This window comes from Pleurodeles waltl, chromosome 11, assembly GCF_031143425.1.
Source record: "Pleurodeles waltl isolate 20211129_DDA chromosome 11, aPleWal1.hap1.20221129, whole genome shotgun sequence".
NCBI lineage: Eukaryota > Metazoa > Chordata > Amphibia > Caudata > Salamandridae > Pleurodeles > Pleurodeles waltl.
Window position 1 is genome coordinate 241,307,077 of NC_090450.1, and position 17,637 is coordinate 241,324,713.

Here is a 17,637-nt window from a genome sequence, read left to right on the forward strand (position 1 = left end):
CGTTATTGGTGGCACATGGAAAATATTTCACTCAATATCTTGTCTTGAGTTAGCGTTTGTTGCCAGGCCTTGATAATATTTCTGTTGGCTCCAGGCAGACTCCATGTAATGACTGAGTGGGCACAATGAGATAGTTTCCTAACCCATTATCCTAAAAGATGTTCTCGGACTTTTACATGGCATGGCATATTCAATTATTTTCTGTATGACATTGTGGCCCATTTTGGATGAATTACTTGCAAAGAGTTAAGAGATGTTGAACTTGATTGCTCGTCTCAGAATAAATTCAGTGGTATCTGATAGCCTGAATGAAGAACATATTTTTAGGTCTCTGTTAAAAAAGCTTTAACTGTGTCTGAGACATGCTATTTCAAATACATTACAAACATTGAGGCGACGTTTGACAGCTCCTTGCTTATGATTGGATAGCTTTTTTTCTTTATAGTATATTGTATTTCCATGATCCTTATTCAATGGTTTTCCTCATTATTTTTGCGTTTGTACAGATGCGGACCACAGACATTCCTTCCCAGGACATATGAGGAACTATTTTCTTTCCTTCTCTGCTACCCCTTCTCTTTATCCCCATCCCACCTTCAGTGTCAATCTGGCCTCCAATCCCCTTTACTATGCGTGTGTCAACCAGAGCAGCCATCTTACATTCGGTTTTTTTACCACTCTAGGAAGCATTGCATCTGTGCGCATTAGCACACCTATGTGCAGGGCATTGTGACAGGACTTTCTTTTTTTAACACTGCATTCAAAGAGGTCACAGAGATACATGCTCCCACATCAGCCATCTTTCAACACAATTTGCTAAGGTACAACAAAATGCATTCAAAAATAGATGCCTTGGAAGGCTATATGGTTAAAAATAAAAAGCTATAGCGTAATGGAAGGAAAGGTCTTACCATGAACATTGTACCTCATCACAGTCGTCAGCTGCTTTTTCGTTTTGCCATCTGCTCCAAACTGAAGCATTCCTAGCACTGATGCAATTCCATGGGGTGAAACCACAACATTCTGCTGAGGCTTAGATTTGACGACTTGATTGAATACCTGGATTCCTATGTCAGATCCAAGCTCCTCCAGGGATAACAGATTGAATGGAGATTCAGAACATAAAGTCACTGTGGCCAACAAAAGGAAGGTACAAAGTTTCTGCATGATTCTGCGCCACGAAAGCACTACCTACGAAACAAGAGGGAAAGAACAACCAATCAAGATTAGACAAGAGGAAATCTTGTAACATGTCCCAGAGGTTCAGCATTAATACAGCAGTGAAGCACAGTCTTATTGTAATCCCCATGTCCAGAGGGTTGCCATACAGCATTAGTTACTTCCTCTGTAATATCATGTTAGACCAAATAAAAATACTATCACATTGGGAATTAGAATACGATACCAATGGAAATATATATAGTTGTAGTGGAATTGCAGACTAAAACGCTCACCAGCAAACAAAGAGCATGGCAGGTAAAAACTAGAAACATCCACTTACGCCCTTCGCTTCGGCATCAAATGTTTCACATGAAATCGTTTGTGTTGTACGGGAACTCATAGAAACACTTCAGGGGTTACACGAAAACAGTCTTCTGGTCACTTGGGTTATTTTTTCCATGGCGTTTCAAACGTGGCCAGATTGTGTAGAAGAATTCTTGTTGATGCCTGATCTTACCTGGCTCTGAAATGGTGATGCCTGATCGTATGCCTGCACTGGTTCAGAAAGGGCTATTCTCCCAAGTACTTACTCCACTACCAAACACATGGCCTAAGTGTAAGATCGGCAGTGGTTTATTTTTTAATCTGTTCTAAAGCGCAAAGCAGAAAAGGAAAGGTGCACATTGGCCACCTTTTTGTCAGGTCTTAAGGTTCTTACACCTTGTGGAGCCTGCCTCCACCTTACACGACTGTAATGCTTAGTATTCCAATTTGTACTCTATGCCCTAGGGTGAGACCTGGAACGTGACCATAGGCATGACTCTAAGAATTAGACAAAGTGATATAGAAAGGATTTGTTGAATAATGTTAGAACAGATGCCAGTTAAGATCCTGTTCGGATTCTTCTTTGGTGGGGGGGAAAACATCTGGGTGATTGGCGGGAGGGCAACTTATTAGGAAAAATTATTGTATTATGGAAGGACTCCAATGCTTCATGGATATTAAGTGTTCTATCACCATTTCACTTGGTACTGTTTTAAGTAGGAAATCTTTTCACATCGCTGGAAGTCTGATGATTTGTCAGCCGAATTCACAGTACTCTAAGAAGTGTTGCAGTTCGTTGTTGGCGTGAAAACAGGTGCTATTTTTAATGCCTGTTATGGTTTGAGGGGATATGAAACAAAGATGAAGGTCACACTTATTTGATGGAGAAAACATTGCACAGTAGCAGCTGCCCATAGGGTGCACCTCTACTGCTCAGCATAGTACAGCTTTAATATGAAAGGAAACAATCTCAAGGATCGTTTGTTTGCATGTAAAAGCTGTAATATTACCTTGCCAGCAGAAGAGGGCTCCGTCACCAGTTTTGTGTCAGGTAAAAGCAGTTACAAGCCGGCGTCACAAACAAACATAAACATGCTGCACTACAGTCACACAGTGCAGCATGTCTGATAATGGAGTTTCTGGGCTTCTCAATCAAATGCCTTCTTGTCCTATCAGAAGTTGAAATAGAGAAAAAAGGTTTACCTCAGTACCGTAAACCCAATTTCAGCTTCTCAGTTGTGGGGAAGTTCGTGGATCTGCCTCTGGCTGCTGCAGAGAGCCAGGGGAGTCTGAAATTGTGGGCCTGTCTCAGGTAGGTAAGTTTTTATTAATATATTTCGAAGTGTGTCTGTGTTCTGGGGATTGTATGTGTATGTATGTGTAAATGTCTGTGTGTGCATGCCTGCAACTGAGGGTGTATGTATCCGTGCATGTCAGCTCGTGTGAGATGTGAAAATCTGGCTCGGGGACTGGCAAGAGGCAGAGTGTTGGATGTCTCTTTTGGGCCCCGCCACTTCCATAATGAACCAGCTGCCACCGTCACTGAATTTATTCGCTTTTCATGGACGACTGTGACATTGTCACAGCATAAGCAGTTTCATACTGAATGAAAGGCCCAAATGGAAGAAATTGTTCAGACGGAAAATAAAAGTTCACCACAGCCAAGAAAGATGAAAGGAGCAAATTACTCATGGAAGGTCTACATGGAGTCGGTTTTCCAGTAATTAATGAGCATTTTATAGGGTGAAAGAGGGGACAGAACTTAACAGTGGGCATTTGCCAGAGTCTGTGGGTGTCTAAGAGTTCCCAGCTGTACTCCCTGGGTCTAGGTGGAATCCCCACAAACAAGAACAATTCAAGGACACACTTTAAAAGCCACTGCCCGGAAGCTTTAAGGAATGGTCCCCTGGAATGAAAGCTTTGATGTTCAGCTACTCAATGTGACCGAAGTGACATGGTCTAGCCTTCTAGGAGGTGGGCTGTCGTGATCATGAGCAAAAGGAAGAATAATCGAGTGATGCTATAAGAAATCAGCTGGTGAAACTAGCATTATAATTCCGAATGATCCTCCAAATTGTCAGGGACATCGGGGAAGGAGGTGCAGGAGTCCATATAGGACTTCTATTTCTTGGAGTACATGAGGTGCCGGGCTACATGATGGAGGAAGAGGGAACTTCTTTTTTAAGTAAAAAGAGTGCATTGCCAACCAAAACTCTACTCACAACAAAGTAAAAACAAAAAAACAAAAAAAATAGATGAGGGTCCTCTTGATACAAGGAATGCACAGGTTTTGTTATTTGGCGGTTATGTGGCAAGCTCCCCCCAACTGAACAGACAGTTGAGGTAGTCAAAAAACAGAACTGGTACTAGTATGCCCTGGACTCATCTTAAACAGACTCCAATCCGGTCATCCCCTACGCGATCATGAAGGACATTTTTAGGGTTGAGCTTGCGTTGCATGCACTCGTGCATGCGTATCGCAGCAAGACGCTTTAGTGTTTAGAAAAGGGCTCGGAACCCTGTCGAAGTCACGTCAGTGTTTTTCATTGGTTTGTGGGCTTGCCTAATAAAATCTGCTTGCTTTCATTAGTCGAAGGCATGCATACGTCATGCCTTTTCCGGTGGCTAGCCCTCCTCGAGCGCATCGACCAAGTACAGAAAACATGCGACGCTCGCTGTTTTCTGTCCGGCTCGTGGACTACTTTTTCTCTAATTTACTAGCGCGATTTCGCTTGGCATAGTTAATTGCACTTTTTCAGGTTACAAACATAAATGCACTTTTGCCGATAGGTGAAAAGTCGGGTTAGGAGTTTACAACGCTATCAGCTCTAACATGAGCAAATGCGAGACCTGTTGCATTGCAAGTGCTTGTTGCCTACTGTGGTCTGTCGAAGAATGGAAAACAGAACTTTAGGTGCATCTCCTCCACTTTGTAGGAGGCTGGCCTGAAGTGGGTACCAAGGGGTACTTACACTTTGTACCAGGTCCAGTTATCCCTTATTAGTGTAGAAGAGGTGTCTAGCAGCTTAGGCTGATAGAAAAGGTAGCTTAGCAGAGCAGCTTAGGCTGAACTAGGAGACATGCAAAGCTCCTACTATACCACTGGTGTCATATGCACAATATCATAAGAAAACACAATACACAGATATACTAAAAATAAAGGTACTTTATTTTTATGACAATATGCCAAAAGCATCTCAGTGAGTACCCTCAGTATGAGGATAGCAAATATACACAAGATATATGTACACAATACCAAAAATATGCAGTAATAGCAAAAGGAAGTAATGCAAGCAGTGTGAAGTTACCATAGATTGCAATAGGAGCACATCAGTACAGGGGCAACACAAACCATATGCTCCAAAAGTGGAATGCGAATAACGTAGGGACCCCAAACCTATGTGAGCTTGTAGAGGGTCGCTGGGACTGTAAGAAAACAGTGAGGGTTAGAAAAATAGCCCACCCCAAGACCCTGAAAAGTAGGTGTAAAGTGCACCTATATTCCCCAGAGAGCACAGAAGTCGTGATAGGGGAAAGAACCAAAGTGGATTTCCGGACGAGAGTACCTGTGGAACAAGGGGATCAAAGTCCAAGAGTCGCGACAAAGTCGAGATTGGGCAGATGCCCAGGAAATGCCAGCTGAGGGTGCAAAGAAGCTGTCACCGGATGGTAGAAGCTGTGGATTCTGCAAGAACGAAGAGTACTAGGAACTTCCCCTTTGGAGGATGGATGTCCCACGTCGTGAAGAAGCTTGCAGAGGTGTTCCCACACAGAAAGACTGCAAACAAGCCTTGCTAGCTGCAAGGGTCGCGGTTAGGGTTTTTGGATGCTGCTGTGGCCCAGGAGGGACCAGGATGTCGCCAATTGCGTGAGGAGATAGAGGGGGCACCCAGCAAGGTAGGGAGCCCTCACAGAAGCAGGCAGCACCTGCAGAAGTGCCGGAGCAGGCACTACGAAGAAGAATTAACCGGAGCTCACCCGAAGTCACAAAAGGAGATCCCACGACACCGGAGGACAACTCAGAAGGTTGTGTACTGCAGGTTAGAGTGTCGGGGACCCAGGCTTGGCTGTGCACAAAGGAAATCCTGGAAGAGGGCACAGGAGCCGGAGCAGCTGCAAATCTCGCGGTACCCAGCAATGCAGTCTAGCGTGGGGAGGCAAGGACTTACCTCCACCAAACTTGGACTGAAGAGGCACTGGACTGTGGGAGTCACTTGGACAGAGTTGCTGAGTTCCAGGGACCACGCTCGTCGTGCTGAGAGGGGACCCAGAGGACCGGTGATGCAGTCTTTTGTTGCCTGCGGTTGCAGGGGGAAGATTCCGTCGACCCACGGGAGATTTCTTTGGAGCTTCTAGTGCAGAGAGAAGGCAGACTACCCCCACAGCATGCACCACAAGGAAAACAGTCGAGAAGGCGACAGGATCAGTGTTACAAGGTTGCAGTAGTCGTCTTTGCTACTTTGTTGTGGTTTTGCAGGAGTCCTGAGCAGTCAGCGGTCGATTCCGTGGCAGAAGGTGAAGAGAGAGATGCAGAGGAACTCTGATGAGCTCTTGCATTCGTTATCTAAAGAATTCCCCAAAGCAGAGACCCTAAATAGCCAGAAAAGGGAGGTTTGGCTACCTAGGAAGGAGGATAGGCTAGTAACACAGGTAAGAGTCTATCAGGAGGAGTCTGACGTCACCTGCTGGCACTGGCCACTCAGAGCAGTCCAGTGTGCCAGCAGCACCTCTGTTTCCAAGATGGCAGAGGTCTGGAGCACACTGGAGGAGCTCTGGGCACCTCCCCTGGGAGGTGCAGGTCTGGGGAGTGGTCCCTCCCCTTTCCTTTGTCCAGTTTCGAGCCAGAGCAGGGCTGGGGGATCCCTGAACCGGTGTAGACTGGCTTATGCAGAGATGGGCACCATCTGTGCCCATCAAAGCATTTCCAGAGGCTGGGGGAGGCTACTCCTCCCCAGCCCTGACACTTTTTTCCAAAGGGAGAGGGTGTAACACCCTCTCTCTCGGAGGAAGTCCTTTGTTCTGCCTTCCTGGGCCAAGCCTGGCTGGACCCCAGGAGGGCAGAAACCTGTCTGAGGGGTTGGCAGCAGCAGCAGCGAAACCCCGGGAAAGGTAGTTTGGCAGTACCCGGGTCTGTGCTAGAGACCTGGGGGACCATGAAATTGTCTCCCCAATGCCAGGATGGCATTGGGGTGACAATTCCATGATCTTAGACATGTTATATGGCCATGTTCGGAGTTACCATTGTGAAGCTATACATAGGTAGTGACCTATGTATAGTGCACGCGTGTAATGGTGTCCCCGCACTCACAAAGTCCGGGGAATTTGCCATGAACAATGTGGGGGCACCCTGGCTGGTGCCAGGGTGCCCACACACTAAGTAACTTAGCACCCAACCTTTACCAGGTAAAGGTTAGACATATAGGTGACTTATAAGTTACTTAAGTGCAGTGGTAAATGGCTGTGAAATAACGTGGACGTTATTTCACTCAGGCTGCAGTGGCAGGCCTGTGTAAGAATTGTCAGAGCCTCCTATGGGTGGCAAAAGAAATGCTGCAGCCCATAGGGATCTCCTGGAACCCCAATACCCTGGGTACCTCAGTACCATATACTAGGGAATTATAAGGGTGTTCCAGTAAGCCAATGTAAATTGGTAACATTGGTCACTAGCCTGTTTGTGACAATTTAGAAAGAAATGAGAGAGCATAACCACTGAGGTTCTGATTAGCAGAGCCTCATTGAGACAGTTAGTCACTACACAGGTAACACATTCAGGCACACTTATGAGCACTGGGGCCCTGGTGAACAGGGTCCCAGTGACACATACAACTAAAACAACATATATACAGTGAAATGTGGGGGTAACATGCCAGGCAAGATGGTACTTTCCTACACACTTAAAGAAGGTCAGGACCCAAAATGAAAGTTTTGAAACCACATTACACACACCTAAGTGCCATTCACATACCTGAATTGCTAGCTCAGCAGTTTGCTCTAGCTACGATGGACTAATATGGAGATTTAACACCCTTCAGCTCACGGAAATTTTGCACCAGCAATCAAAAGTGCCCCTGCCGTATTTATTTACATTTGTAATCATGTTTCTGCTTAACCGCTCATAAACACAGATATCCCAGCTACTCTTAACTCCGTACCTCTCTACCCCAAACTCTATTTAGAGGATTACCTATCTAATCTTTTATCTGCAAAGCCCTTTCACTGATACTTGCTAAATTCTTGCTTTTTACCTGTCACCTATGCTCCTAAGCTGAGCTGAGCAACTCTGAGGCCCCCTCGCTGTTATTTCTCATTGTGTGGTACTGGGACCTAGAAAGCGCGCGCAGGACAAAGGCATCTCCTATCTTAAACATTTCACAGAAGGTCCTCTTCATCAGCCACACTGAGATCGAGGAACGAATATCGAGAAAAAAAAAAAAAAAGACAGACAGGTAAGTCTAGAGTTCCGATACCCAATTTCACATATATGAATTGACAAGGTACATATATCTTCAAGCTATATATAAGTGGAATTAGAAATAGTAAATCTATACTTCCCCATATGCACGTACCTTTCTATATTTATATATGCGCTACCCTTTCGATATTTTTCCCCTCGATATTCTCATAAAACTATATTCTGCGGGTCAGGAACAGCGTTTATTGCACTGAGGATTAAACAGGGCTGTTTATTTTTTGCTTTTGCTTCCCAGCTTGTACTTGTCTGGATTCGATCCTTCATGTGCTGCTGGGCTGCTGACATTTCTCTTTGGCAGCCTCACCCGTTCCTCGTGGCAGCTTTACTGTGCGTTTATTGTGGCTCCAGCTCAGCCTTCATGACCCAAGGGCCTTTCTATGTAAACAGTGGTTTATCGAAAGCTTGCTATGGGAATGCACAGAGCCTGGCTCAGAATGTACTTATGTACTTCTCTGAGCAGCACAGACCTTTAGTACCCTATGCACGTCGTTCTTTTAGTTTTCATTCAGGATGGGGATTTATTCTGACATAAAAACACTTAACTATAGTTTGTAGCTCTTTTGACCAGGCATACTGTATTTAGGCGCTAGAAACAAACTACAATCTGCTTTACATTACAAATGTTCTTGCCTTAGATAACAGCTCCTAACCAACAGTCTACATACTACTGTCGCCTGAAAATTATACTTCACCTTGACTCGGCATTCTTCTGCAGGACAATCTGTGAAACTAGATGTTAAAACAGTGTGACCAAAGTTAACATTGTATAATGGGCACAGTTTCAAATGTTAGGTCGTCGCATTCCTTTATTTCATTATGATGCCTCTTTTTACAGCCACGTTTACTTGCTTTTGTATGCGTACTTCTCTTCTAGGGATAAAAAGAGGGGATGCAAAGATCCAGCGTCAGCCTGGGACAGATAACAGGGCGGGGCGCCAAATAAAAAAGTGGCCCCCACTAGTGAATTAGATGGCGAAATTGTTGCCCATGCAAGCAAATCTGGTCAGTTTAAAATCTGTATAAGTGTTTTGCAAGGTATGGAAGACTGCATAGATTTATGCTGCTGCAAGCAATATTTGTGTTCATATCCTGGAAATCTGCATTAAAAGCCGTCCCAGTAGACCAGGAAACAGGCCCACAACAGCCACAAAAAAAAACACCTCATACACTGACCGGTCAGACCAGCCCGTCGCACATCGGCTGATTGCCCTATAGGCCAGTGCGACCCTGCGAAGATGGCGACAGTACATACAACCGAATGATAAACCGAGTTTGTGAGGAAAATAAAGACCAATAAAGGGACCTGGTTAAGTGTGAAAGAGTGAGCTAGCAAGACACCAAACTCATGTGATGGAATGAGTGCATAAGTAAGAGTCCGGTGAAGGCTGATAAATAGGGTATGGGTGGGAGAAAACAGGAGCTGTAGATGGAAATGAAAATGGGGGAAGAGAAAACGGCTTTACAAGCAGATTGAGAAAGAGAGGGTGAGGATGAAACAGAGAGAGACAAGACAACCATTCTGTGGCACCGTAAGTGATGGTGGTTATATGCTGCTTTAGAAGACAAATGCCATCTGAGTGTGAAGGTGAGACCTGTAGAACACAGAGCAAATATTTCAGGTTCACAGTCTCCAAAACACCATACGTGAAAGAGAAGCTTTCTGTGGTACATTTAACTGCAGGGCAGATGCTTTGGTCACTGTGACTGATGGTGAAGTAGGTTTCCTCATGTTCTATGTCACAGTAACTCTAATTGTTAGTGTAGCAGGACAGACATCAACCTTTCTGAGGACTGGCAATTATTTTCCAAATATTTTTTCCTGCCACCTGAAATTTGATGGACAGTGTGTGGCATTTCTCAATTTCATGGGTACCACAGTTCCTGGTTTATGTATAATGCATCTGTATATACAGTGGGGTCTGATGATGATTTCATGAGTTTACATTCAGACCTCACTCGAAACATGACTTTTTAGCAAGTGCAAGTAAATACAGCGAATATGCTTTTATACTATGTAGCACCATATATTTGCTAATTTACTGAGCACTAATTCCTAGCAATCTTCCAAGTGGAAGCTTGATAACAGCTACACACACCACAAAACAAGGGTGGACATAAATATTCTCTTCTGTACACACACAGAAATTATTAGAGGGACCATCACTGATCGTTATCGACTTATTTATTTTTTAACAAAACAAATCTCGGTCAAAGGGACTAGTGCATTAACTCTCAACACTATTGAATAGTGTCCGTTTCTCAACTGCACTAACTTTATCTAGCAGAAGCTTCAAAAAATTAAAATTATTTTAGCAGTCCCTAACCCACTACTTAATTTGTAAAAGAAGAATTTTTGGTACCCAGGATTTTCATTGTTCCAGAAGTCTGCAAACGGTCTATAAACACAAAGAGTATGGGGTTCACTTATATGATGTAGCCGCTGGCGAGGGATTTCGCCTAGGGCTCCTCAAACCCACACTATGAGTTTCCGTGTTGGGTGCTGAGGAAGATAATGCAGTGAGGGGAGTTTCCTTTACGGACTAGGTGGTCTCACACACTATATAGTGCCATGCTTCATCATATGACCACCTAGCCCCACCCAGGAAGGACAGTGCCACCTGGGCGGACTCAACCTCACTGTTAAAGGAACAGGAGGGAGTGCGTAAATTCAGTTTGTCTGGAAAAATGGGATCCAGCTATACTAGGGAAGAAGTAAAAACACCTAGTAAGTCACCTGTGTGATAGTACACCTTTATTCGTGGTGTCTGCTGGTGTGATTAAGAACAAGGATGGGACACTTCTGTGAGAATAAAGACTCACTGGGTCACCTATCTAAAAATTACTGGCAAACATGTTTCTGCCCGCTACTAAGAGCCAAAGGAGGTCTGGGGGCATTCTTTAGGGCCTAGGATCCCTCATAGTCATGCATTACAAATGAAGAACCACTCCGCTAAACGGAGTGCAGATAATATAAAAATAAGGGGCCTAGAGAGGGGAACGGAGTTAGGTGTTAAGCGAGTGCCTCCTTTGGAGTTTGTGACTGTAAGGGGATACTCCACCTCCTTTTGACCTGGGGCCAGTAGCCTTTCAGGTTTAGGGCCTCCATAGGGTATCTCCCCACAGGTAGGCCCCTTATCTTTATATTATCTGCACTCCGGCTATATTATCAGCCAGCGGCTCCATCATATAAGTGAACCCCATACTCTTTGTTTATGGTTCTAGCTGTAGGGAGATAGTATGGGTTTGTTCTTTTTTTCCTCCCGACTCTCTTTGTGTGTTTAGATAGGTCTGCAAACGGTCTGCCAAATGTTGGAATGTGAAATACCAAGATTGTTTACTCTTGGGTCCAGCGCATGTCTCCTAAATTTGCCACCATCATACACTCCCTGCCCCTTTCTCTCACTCTGGCAGGATCTTTTTCATCCCAGTTTCTCCCTTCTACACGGTTTTCCGTATTTTTAGTCTGCTATCCTGCCCTCCTCTACTAGCTTTCCTCGCTCTTCCTCTGGATGAAAGGCTCATTAAAAATAGGTCTAGGTCCTATACAAAAGACGGATGGTAAATGACACCCCCCCCCCCCCCCCCAAGATGCACATAAACGCCCACAGCTCTTACATTTCCAGAAGATACTAGAGTATGAGAATTTATGTTTTCTCATCTTCACAGGAGTCCAGTAAAGCAGAACACAAAATCTTTGTTGAGTCAATCTTCCTGACATGTGCGTGGATTTGTGGAATCGTGGAGAAGTAACTTTCCCATTTCCGTTCAGAGATATTAGCATTTAATTCTTCTGCTCAGTCTGAGACATTTATCGAATACCAGCACCGGGGTGGGGGGGGGGGGGGGGGAAAGACAGGGCAAACCAATATGCCATTTTGAACAATTGAGGGGGGGAAGAAAAGAAAAAAAAAAAAAAAAAAGAGAAATGACTCCATATAAATTTGTTTTTGAAAAAAAAAGTCAGCATTTAATCCTCATCAGTTTCAGTACATGTGAAGGACAAAATGGGCAATACGAGACACATGGCAAGAGATGGATGCACTTCTAAGGTGTACAGAGCAATGCACACTGAAAACACTTTGAAATTCATTAAGACACTACAGCTGGAATTTTGCAATTGTTTGCTAATTATAGGGTTGTTGGAGACAGTTTCCATCAGCGCTGGGGTACTGCCAAAATAGTCCCTCAGATGCTGGATAAAAGTACTCCATTACATGAAGGTGTGTCCAACAACGAACTGATAAACAAAGAAAGACTTCATATCTATAACAAGCATTGGCAAAGCCAGCAGGTCACACCTATGTGAGAGCTGTTGGTTTTGGCAATATGTTGATTGGGATAGAATGGATTGGAGTGGGGTAGGCTGGCACAGTCTCGGATAGACTGGAGTGGGGTAGGGTGGGATGGATTACAGAACGATATAATTAAATGGAGTAGGGGTAGTTTGGATGGGTGCAGATTGGAGCAGTGTGGAGGGGGTAGAGTGGAGTGGTGTGGGGTTGACTGGGGTTGGGTAGATTGGGGCAGAGTGGATATATTGGGGTAAAGCTGTGTAAATTGCAGTGGAATACCTTGGAATACAGCACAATGTGGTAAACGGGAGTGGGGGAATGAGGTAGATTGAATTGGGGTAGATGGGGCGAGTGGCTTGGGATGAGGTAGATTGGGGTGAAGTGAGGCAAACTGGGGTGGAGCGGGCAGAGTAGGGTTTATTAGAGTGAAACAGACTGGAGTGGGATAGACTAGGTTCGGGCAGGGTACACAGGAATGGAGTGGAGTAGATTGGGGTGGAGTGAGGTAGATAGGGGTAAAGCTGTGTAGATTGGAGTGTAGTAGACTGGGGTAAACTGAAGTGTAGGAGTGGGGTAGACTGAATTGTGGAGATTAGGGGAGTAGGTTGAGGTAGAGTGGGGTAGACTGGTGTGGAGTAGGGTAGACTCATGTGGGGTAGGTTAGAGTGGGGCAGACAGGAGTGGGGTAGATGGAGTATATTGGAATGGAGTGTAGTAAAGACTGGAGTGGCTTGGAATGGGGTAGATTTGTATGGGGCAGAATGGATAGTGTAGATTGGAGTAGAGTAGTTTGAGTGGGGTAGGGTATATTGGAGTGGGTTAGACTGAAGTGGGGCAGATTTGAAAGGGTAGCTTGGGGTGGGGTAAACTGGCGTGGAGTGAGGTGGGGTAGACTGAAGTGGGGTAGATTTCCAGGGGTAGCTTGGGGTGGAGCGGGTTACATTGGGTTGGAGTGGGATAGAGCCGACTGGAGTATGGTAGACTAAAATTTACTTCATTTGAACAAAACCTGATATATTCTGAAACATCAGGATAGTATTTCTTTGTTGTGTCCTAATAAAATATAAATAAAAATAAATAAAAAAACCTTCACTCCTCTTACATGGGTACTCAGAAGGATTGTCACATAAATTCTCTCACTTTGCAATCGGAGGGGAAAAAAATAAAACACCAAGCTCCCTTGAAGAGAGTACCAGACATCTGACCTAAGTCTCTGAATGCACAGCAAATGTGACAAGATAACAAGATTTAGAGGCCTATTTACAGAAAGCAAGTTCATGAAGAATACAGTAAACAAGGTTTGGCCAACAGGAGGGGCAAACTCAGCCTAAAGCAAATAAAGCCAGCAGATAGGAAGCCAGAAAATGTGAGTTAGAAACCATAAAGCCAATAATAAGCAACGGGCGGAACGCATGCCTAAGTCAGCTTTCTGAATGCCCCCAAGATGTCTTTAGCAAACCAGACTGGTATGCTTCAACCTAAAAAAGGACAATGGCTCCATTTACAAATTGAATAGCATGTGAGCCAGGAAAGTATCTTAAAACATACAGAAGTGAGGCAGAACAGAGTCCTATCCTGGGTTAAAAAAATACACCTAGTGAGAACGGTTTGGCAGGATGTAGGAAAACCTGACTCAAGTAGGCATTTATGACCTAAATATGTTTGGGACAGTTTCCGCTAATGGCACAAAGGTCACCAGGAGATCCAGAAAGTCCAGTAGACAAGACAGTCGTGTTCGGTCATCGTGTATGACAGCTTTTGTCCAGCTCCTGTAAGTCAGCCTTTCTTAGCTGAGATTTCACACCCAAATATAAGATATATTAAATTCAAAATGGCACTGATTTTCAGAAAGGGAACATGCTTCATAAATACACAATGACCAAATATTAATTACATTTGTTAGCCCCAAGACCTTTTGGTTTTATTAAAATTAAAATATAACATACAAATTAAAAAGAGCTTTCATCCAACCCTCATCATCTGTTGCTGTGTCACTCACATTATTATGTCGCCCACTACAATAAACACCATGGGGAAATGAGTCAGTCCAATTTAGCTACAGGTCAGCTTAATTGAGCAGTGGCGCATCCGCACAAAAGTAGTGCCATTCAGTGTCAGGGTTTTCTTAGGAAATGTGTGTTTAGAGACCCAAAAATATTTTTGCTTTTGGCCAATGTTTATTTTGGCAAGTGTATGGTAGCTTCCCCAACAATAACTTTTTGCTAAAACTACAACAAAACAAGCATTGACAACGCCAAAAGGGCGGCTATGACAAAGCTTGTTTTTTTTTGTTTTGTTATGAAGAGACAAGAAAGTGAGTGATTTTATTACCTTACAACCCCAATGTTGTAAATGAGGTAGCACAGCATCACACACCAAAGCACTCAGGCTGAACATGTTTATCTGCAAAATTTAAAGGTACTTAAAATGCAGTTTTTAAAGACCAACAGAATATAGATTTCTTATGTAGTACGCCGGCTGGCAACAAGAACCACTGTACTTTTGTAGAGAACAACAGCAAGTCTGCATTTAAAAGGTTACAACTAGATCTAAGAAATAAAAAGTAAGTTCTGTGTAGCTATGGCACGATTGCACCTTAGGACAAAGTCTAGAGATCATCTGTCATGAAATGGCATCTTGCTAGAACGGCCTTTGTAAAAGACTCAGGCCCTCATTATGAGTCTGGCAGTCCTAGGACAGCCAGGTTCGCAGTGGCAGTTGGACCGTCGCCAATGCAGTGGCCCAACAGCAACATTATGACCGTGGCGAAAGTGGCAAGGTCCGACAAAAACGGCACCCCCGCTTTTTCACCAGCCAACGGCCTGGTGGTGCTGGCAGTCTTAATCCGCGTTGGATCCGTCATGCAAAGGCTGGCGGAGACAGGGTGCTGGGGCCCCCAAGGGCAGCTCCATTGCACTTTTCACTGCCTGAATTACATGCAGTGAAAAGCTCAATAGGTACTGTCACACCAGACGTACCGCAACATTGCCACCGGCTAGATTACGAGCCGGTGTCAATGTTGTGGGTAGTTTCCCACTGTGCCAGCGGGCGGAAACTCTGTTTTTTCCCACTGGCCCAACAGGAAACTCATAATGGGGCCAGTGGGCGGAAGACCAAACTGGTGGTCTTCCGACCTAATGAGTTTGGCAGGCGGCAGAGGCCGCCTGCCAAACTCATATTGAGGCCCTCAATCTTTTTTGTTTACAGGAAACTTGGTAAAAAAAAATGCTGGCATAGTTTAACACGTTACCCTGCATCAAATAAAATACATTAAAAAAGATGCCAAAAAACTGGAATTAATCTAGACTAAGAAGCTCAAAACATACTGAATTTATAAAAACACCACCAAGAATGAATATAAATTTTACTTGATGAACTTGGAATATATTTTTTTGCACATAAGGCAACTATTTGCCAATGTGAACACAAACTGGTGCGGATTGGATGTTTAACACACACAATTACAAAGTGCTTTAACCCACTTGAGAAGCAGAAACACAAAATGGCATCTTCAAGATGTAAGGCTAGGTGGCCTGCAATTCTTCAATTTTGCTATACTCCGAAGGTGAAGTGCAAATCTAGGCCCATCCACAAGTACTGCTCTGCAGGAACACCCACATTTTATACTTTCTTTAGCCGTAACCATGCATGGATAATGGTGCAAAGATGGGCAACAGTGCAAAGATGGGAAAGAAACGATGTTAGCCACAAGCTGCAATGTACAACCACTGTGACCACAAAGCAAACAAAAACACAACCTCATTCCCAGCAAATTGAAATTAGGCCTAAAATATTAAATATTAACAAATCTGTTTTCTCCCCCCTGACCTGCACATATCTTAACAAGGGTAAGTTGCTACTACCAATCCTCTGTAGTTCTAAATGTTTCTTCACTCGAAAAGGATAGAAGATTCCATTAATATGTGAACACACTGGATCATAGAAATAGTATTTTTTTTAATGAGCTACATCGTTCCTAAAACCCTAGTAAACTTTTCAGTACAAATATATTGTGCATATGTGGGAGGGAGTCCCAAAACAACTGAATAGCTGTAGAAGCTTTGACACGGATGACCACAGGGGTGTGGAATTTATTAAAATATCTACTTGTCCACGGGACAGGCTGCTTCTCAAATCTACTTGTCCTGTAAAAAAGATCTACTTGTCCCTTTGGTGCCATGTAGTGTGGCGCCAAATTATGGCAGCAATCTCATTATGTAAGAGCTCTGATAATAGCCTCTGATTATGCCAGGGCTACTACTATAGTAGGGCTTGAATACTTGCAGTTTCAATCCCTACTGTAGCAATTTCCTTATTTTTCCACCTTTCTGCAGATCTGCATACTGGGGCTGGAGGAAGCAGTAAGCAATAGTTCCAGGGCTGGAATGCCTTTGAGTCTGCAAACCTACTAACCTGCATGTTTTAAAGATTTTCACCAGCTTCTCTCTAATATTTTCCCAAAAAATAAGAAAGGTTGGACATTTACTCCTGACAATGGCAGAATTAGAACTTCTTCCAGGGTTGGGAAGAAAGTGGCTGGAGGGAAAATGAACTTGCAAATGCTCAATAGATTTTCACATGAGAAAATCTACACATGCGTATTTACCCATGCTAAAATACAGTTCACAAATATTTTATAGGGGTACGACATATACCATGGGTGCACTTTTGTGACTTTCTTTAAGATTTGGGGCCACATGTAGGTAGGTTCAGATTTGCGACCCGCAAATCCGAATGTAGGATGGTGTCCCTGACACCATCTGTGATTCGCAAATGCACACCTCATGAAAAATCATGAGGTGGGTCGCAATTTGCGACCCCCTTGCGAATGGCGGCCTCACAGGGATGGTGGCCTGCTGGAGACAGCAGACCACCAGGTCTGTGACTGCTTTTCAATAAAGCAGTTTTTTTTGTTTTTTTTTTTGTAATGCAGCCCGTTTTCCTTAAAGGAAAACGAGATGCATTACAAAAACGAAAAATGAAACGTTTTAGTTTCATTTTTTCAGAGCTGGCAGTGGTCCGCAGGACCACTGCCTGCTCTGAAAAAATGTTTACAGTGACATTCACAATGGGGAAGGGGTCCCAGGGGGACCCCTTCCCTTTTGTGAAAGTGTTAGCACCCATTTGAAATGGGTGCAAACTGCGATTGGCTTGCGCCCGCGTTCGCAAAGCAATCCTACATTGCACTGCGAGTCGCAATTAGGAAGGGAACACCCTTTCCTAATTGCGAGTCGCAAACCCGTTTTGCGATTCGGTAACCAGGTTACCGAATCGCAAAACTGGGTTTGTGCAGCTTTTTGCACGTCGCAAACAGCGAAAGTCGCTGTTTGCGACATGCAAAAAGCTACCTACATGTGGGTCTTGGTCCCTAATTAGGTCTGGTGTTAA

General features: G+C 44.1%; 1 protein-coding gene across 1 annotated transcript in view; it reads right to left on the reverse strand.

Annotated features, from left to right (window-relative positions):
* The window catches only part of SERPINE2 (serpin family E member 2), a 220,255-nt gene that overhangs the window by 146,367 nt on the left and 56,251 nt on the right, over positions 1-17,637 (reverse strand). Inside the window, exon 2 of the mRNA XM_069213484.1 lies at positions 912-1,191. Within this exon, the coding sequence (XP_069069585.1) occupies positions 912-1,167 (256 nt within the window). The 5' untranslated portion in view covers positions 1,168-1,191. The remainder of the gene's footprint in view (positions 1-911; positions 1,192-17,637) is intronic.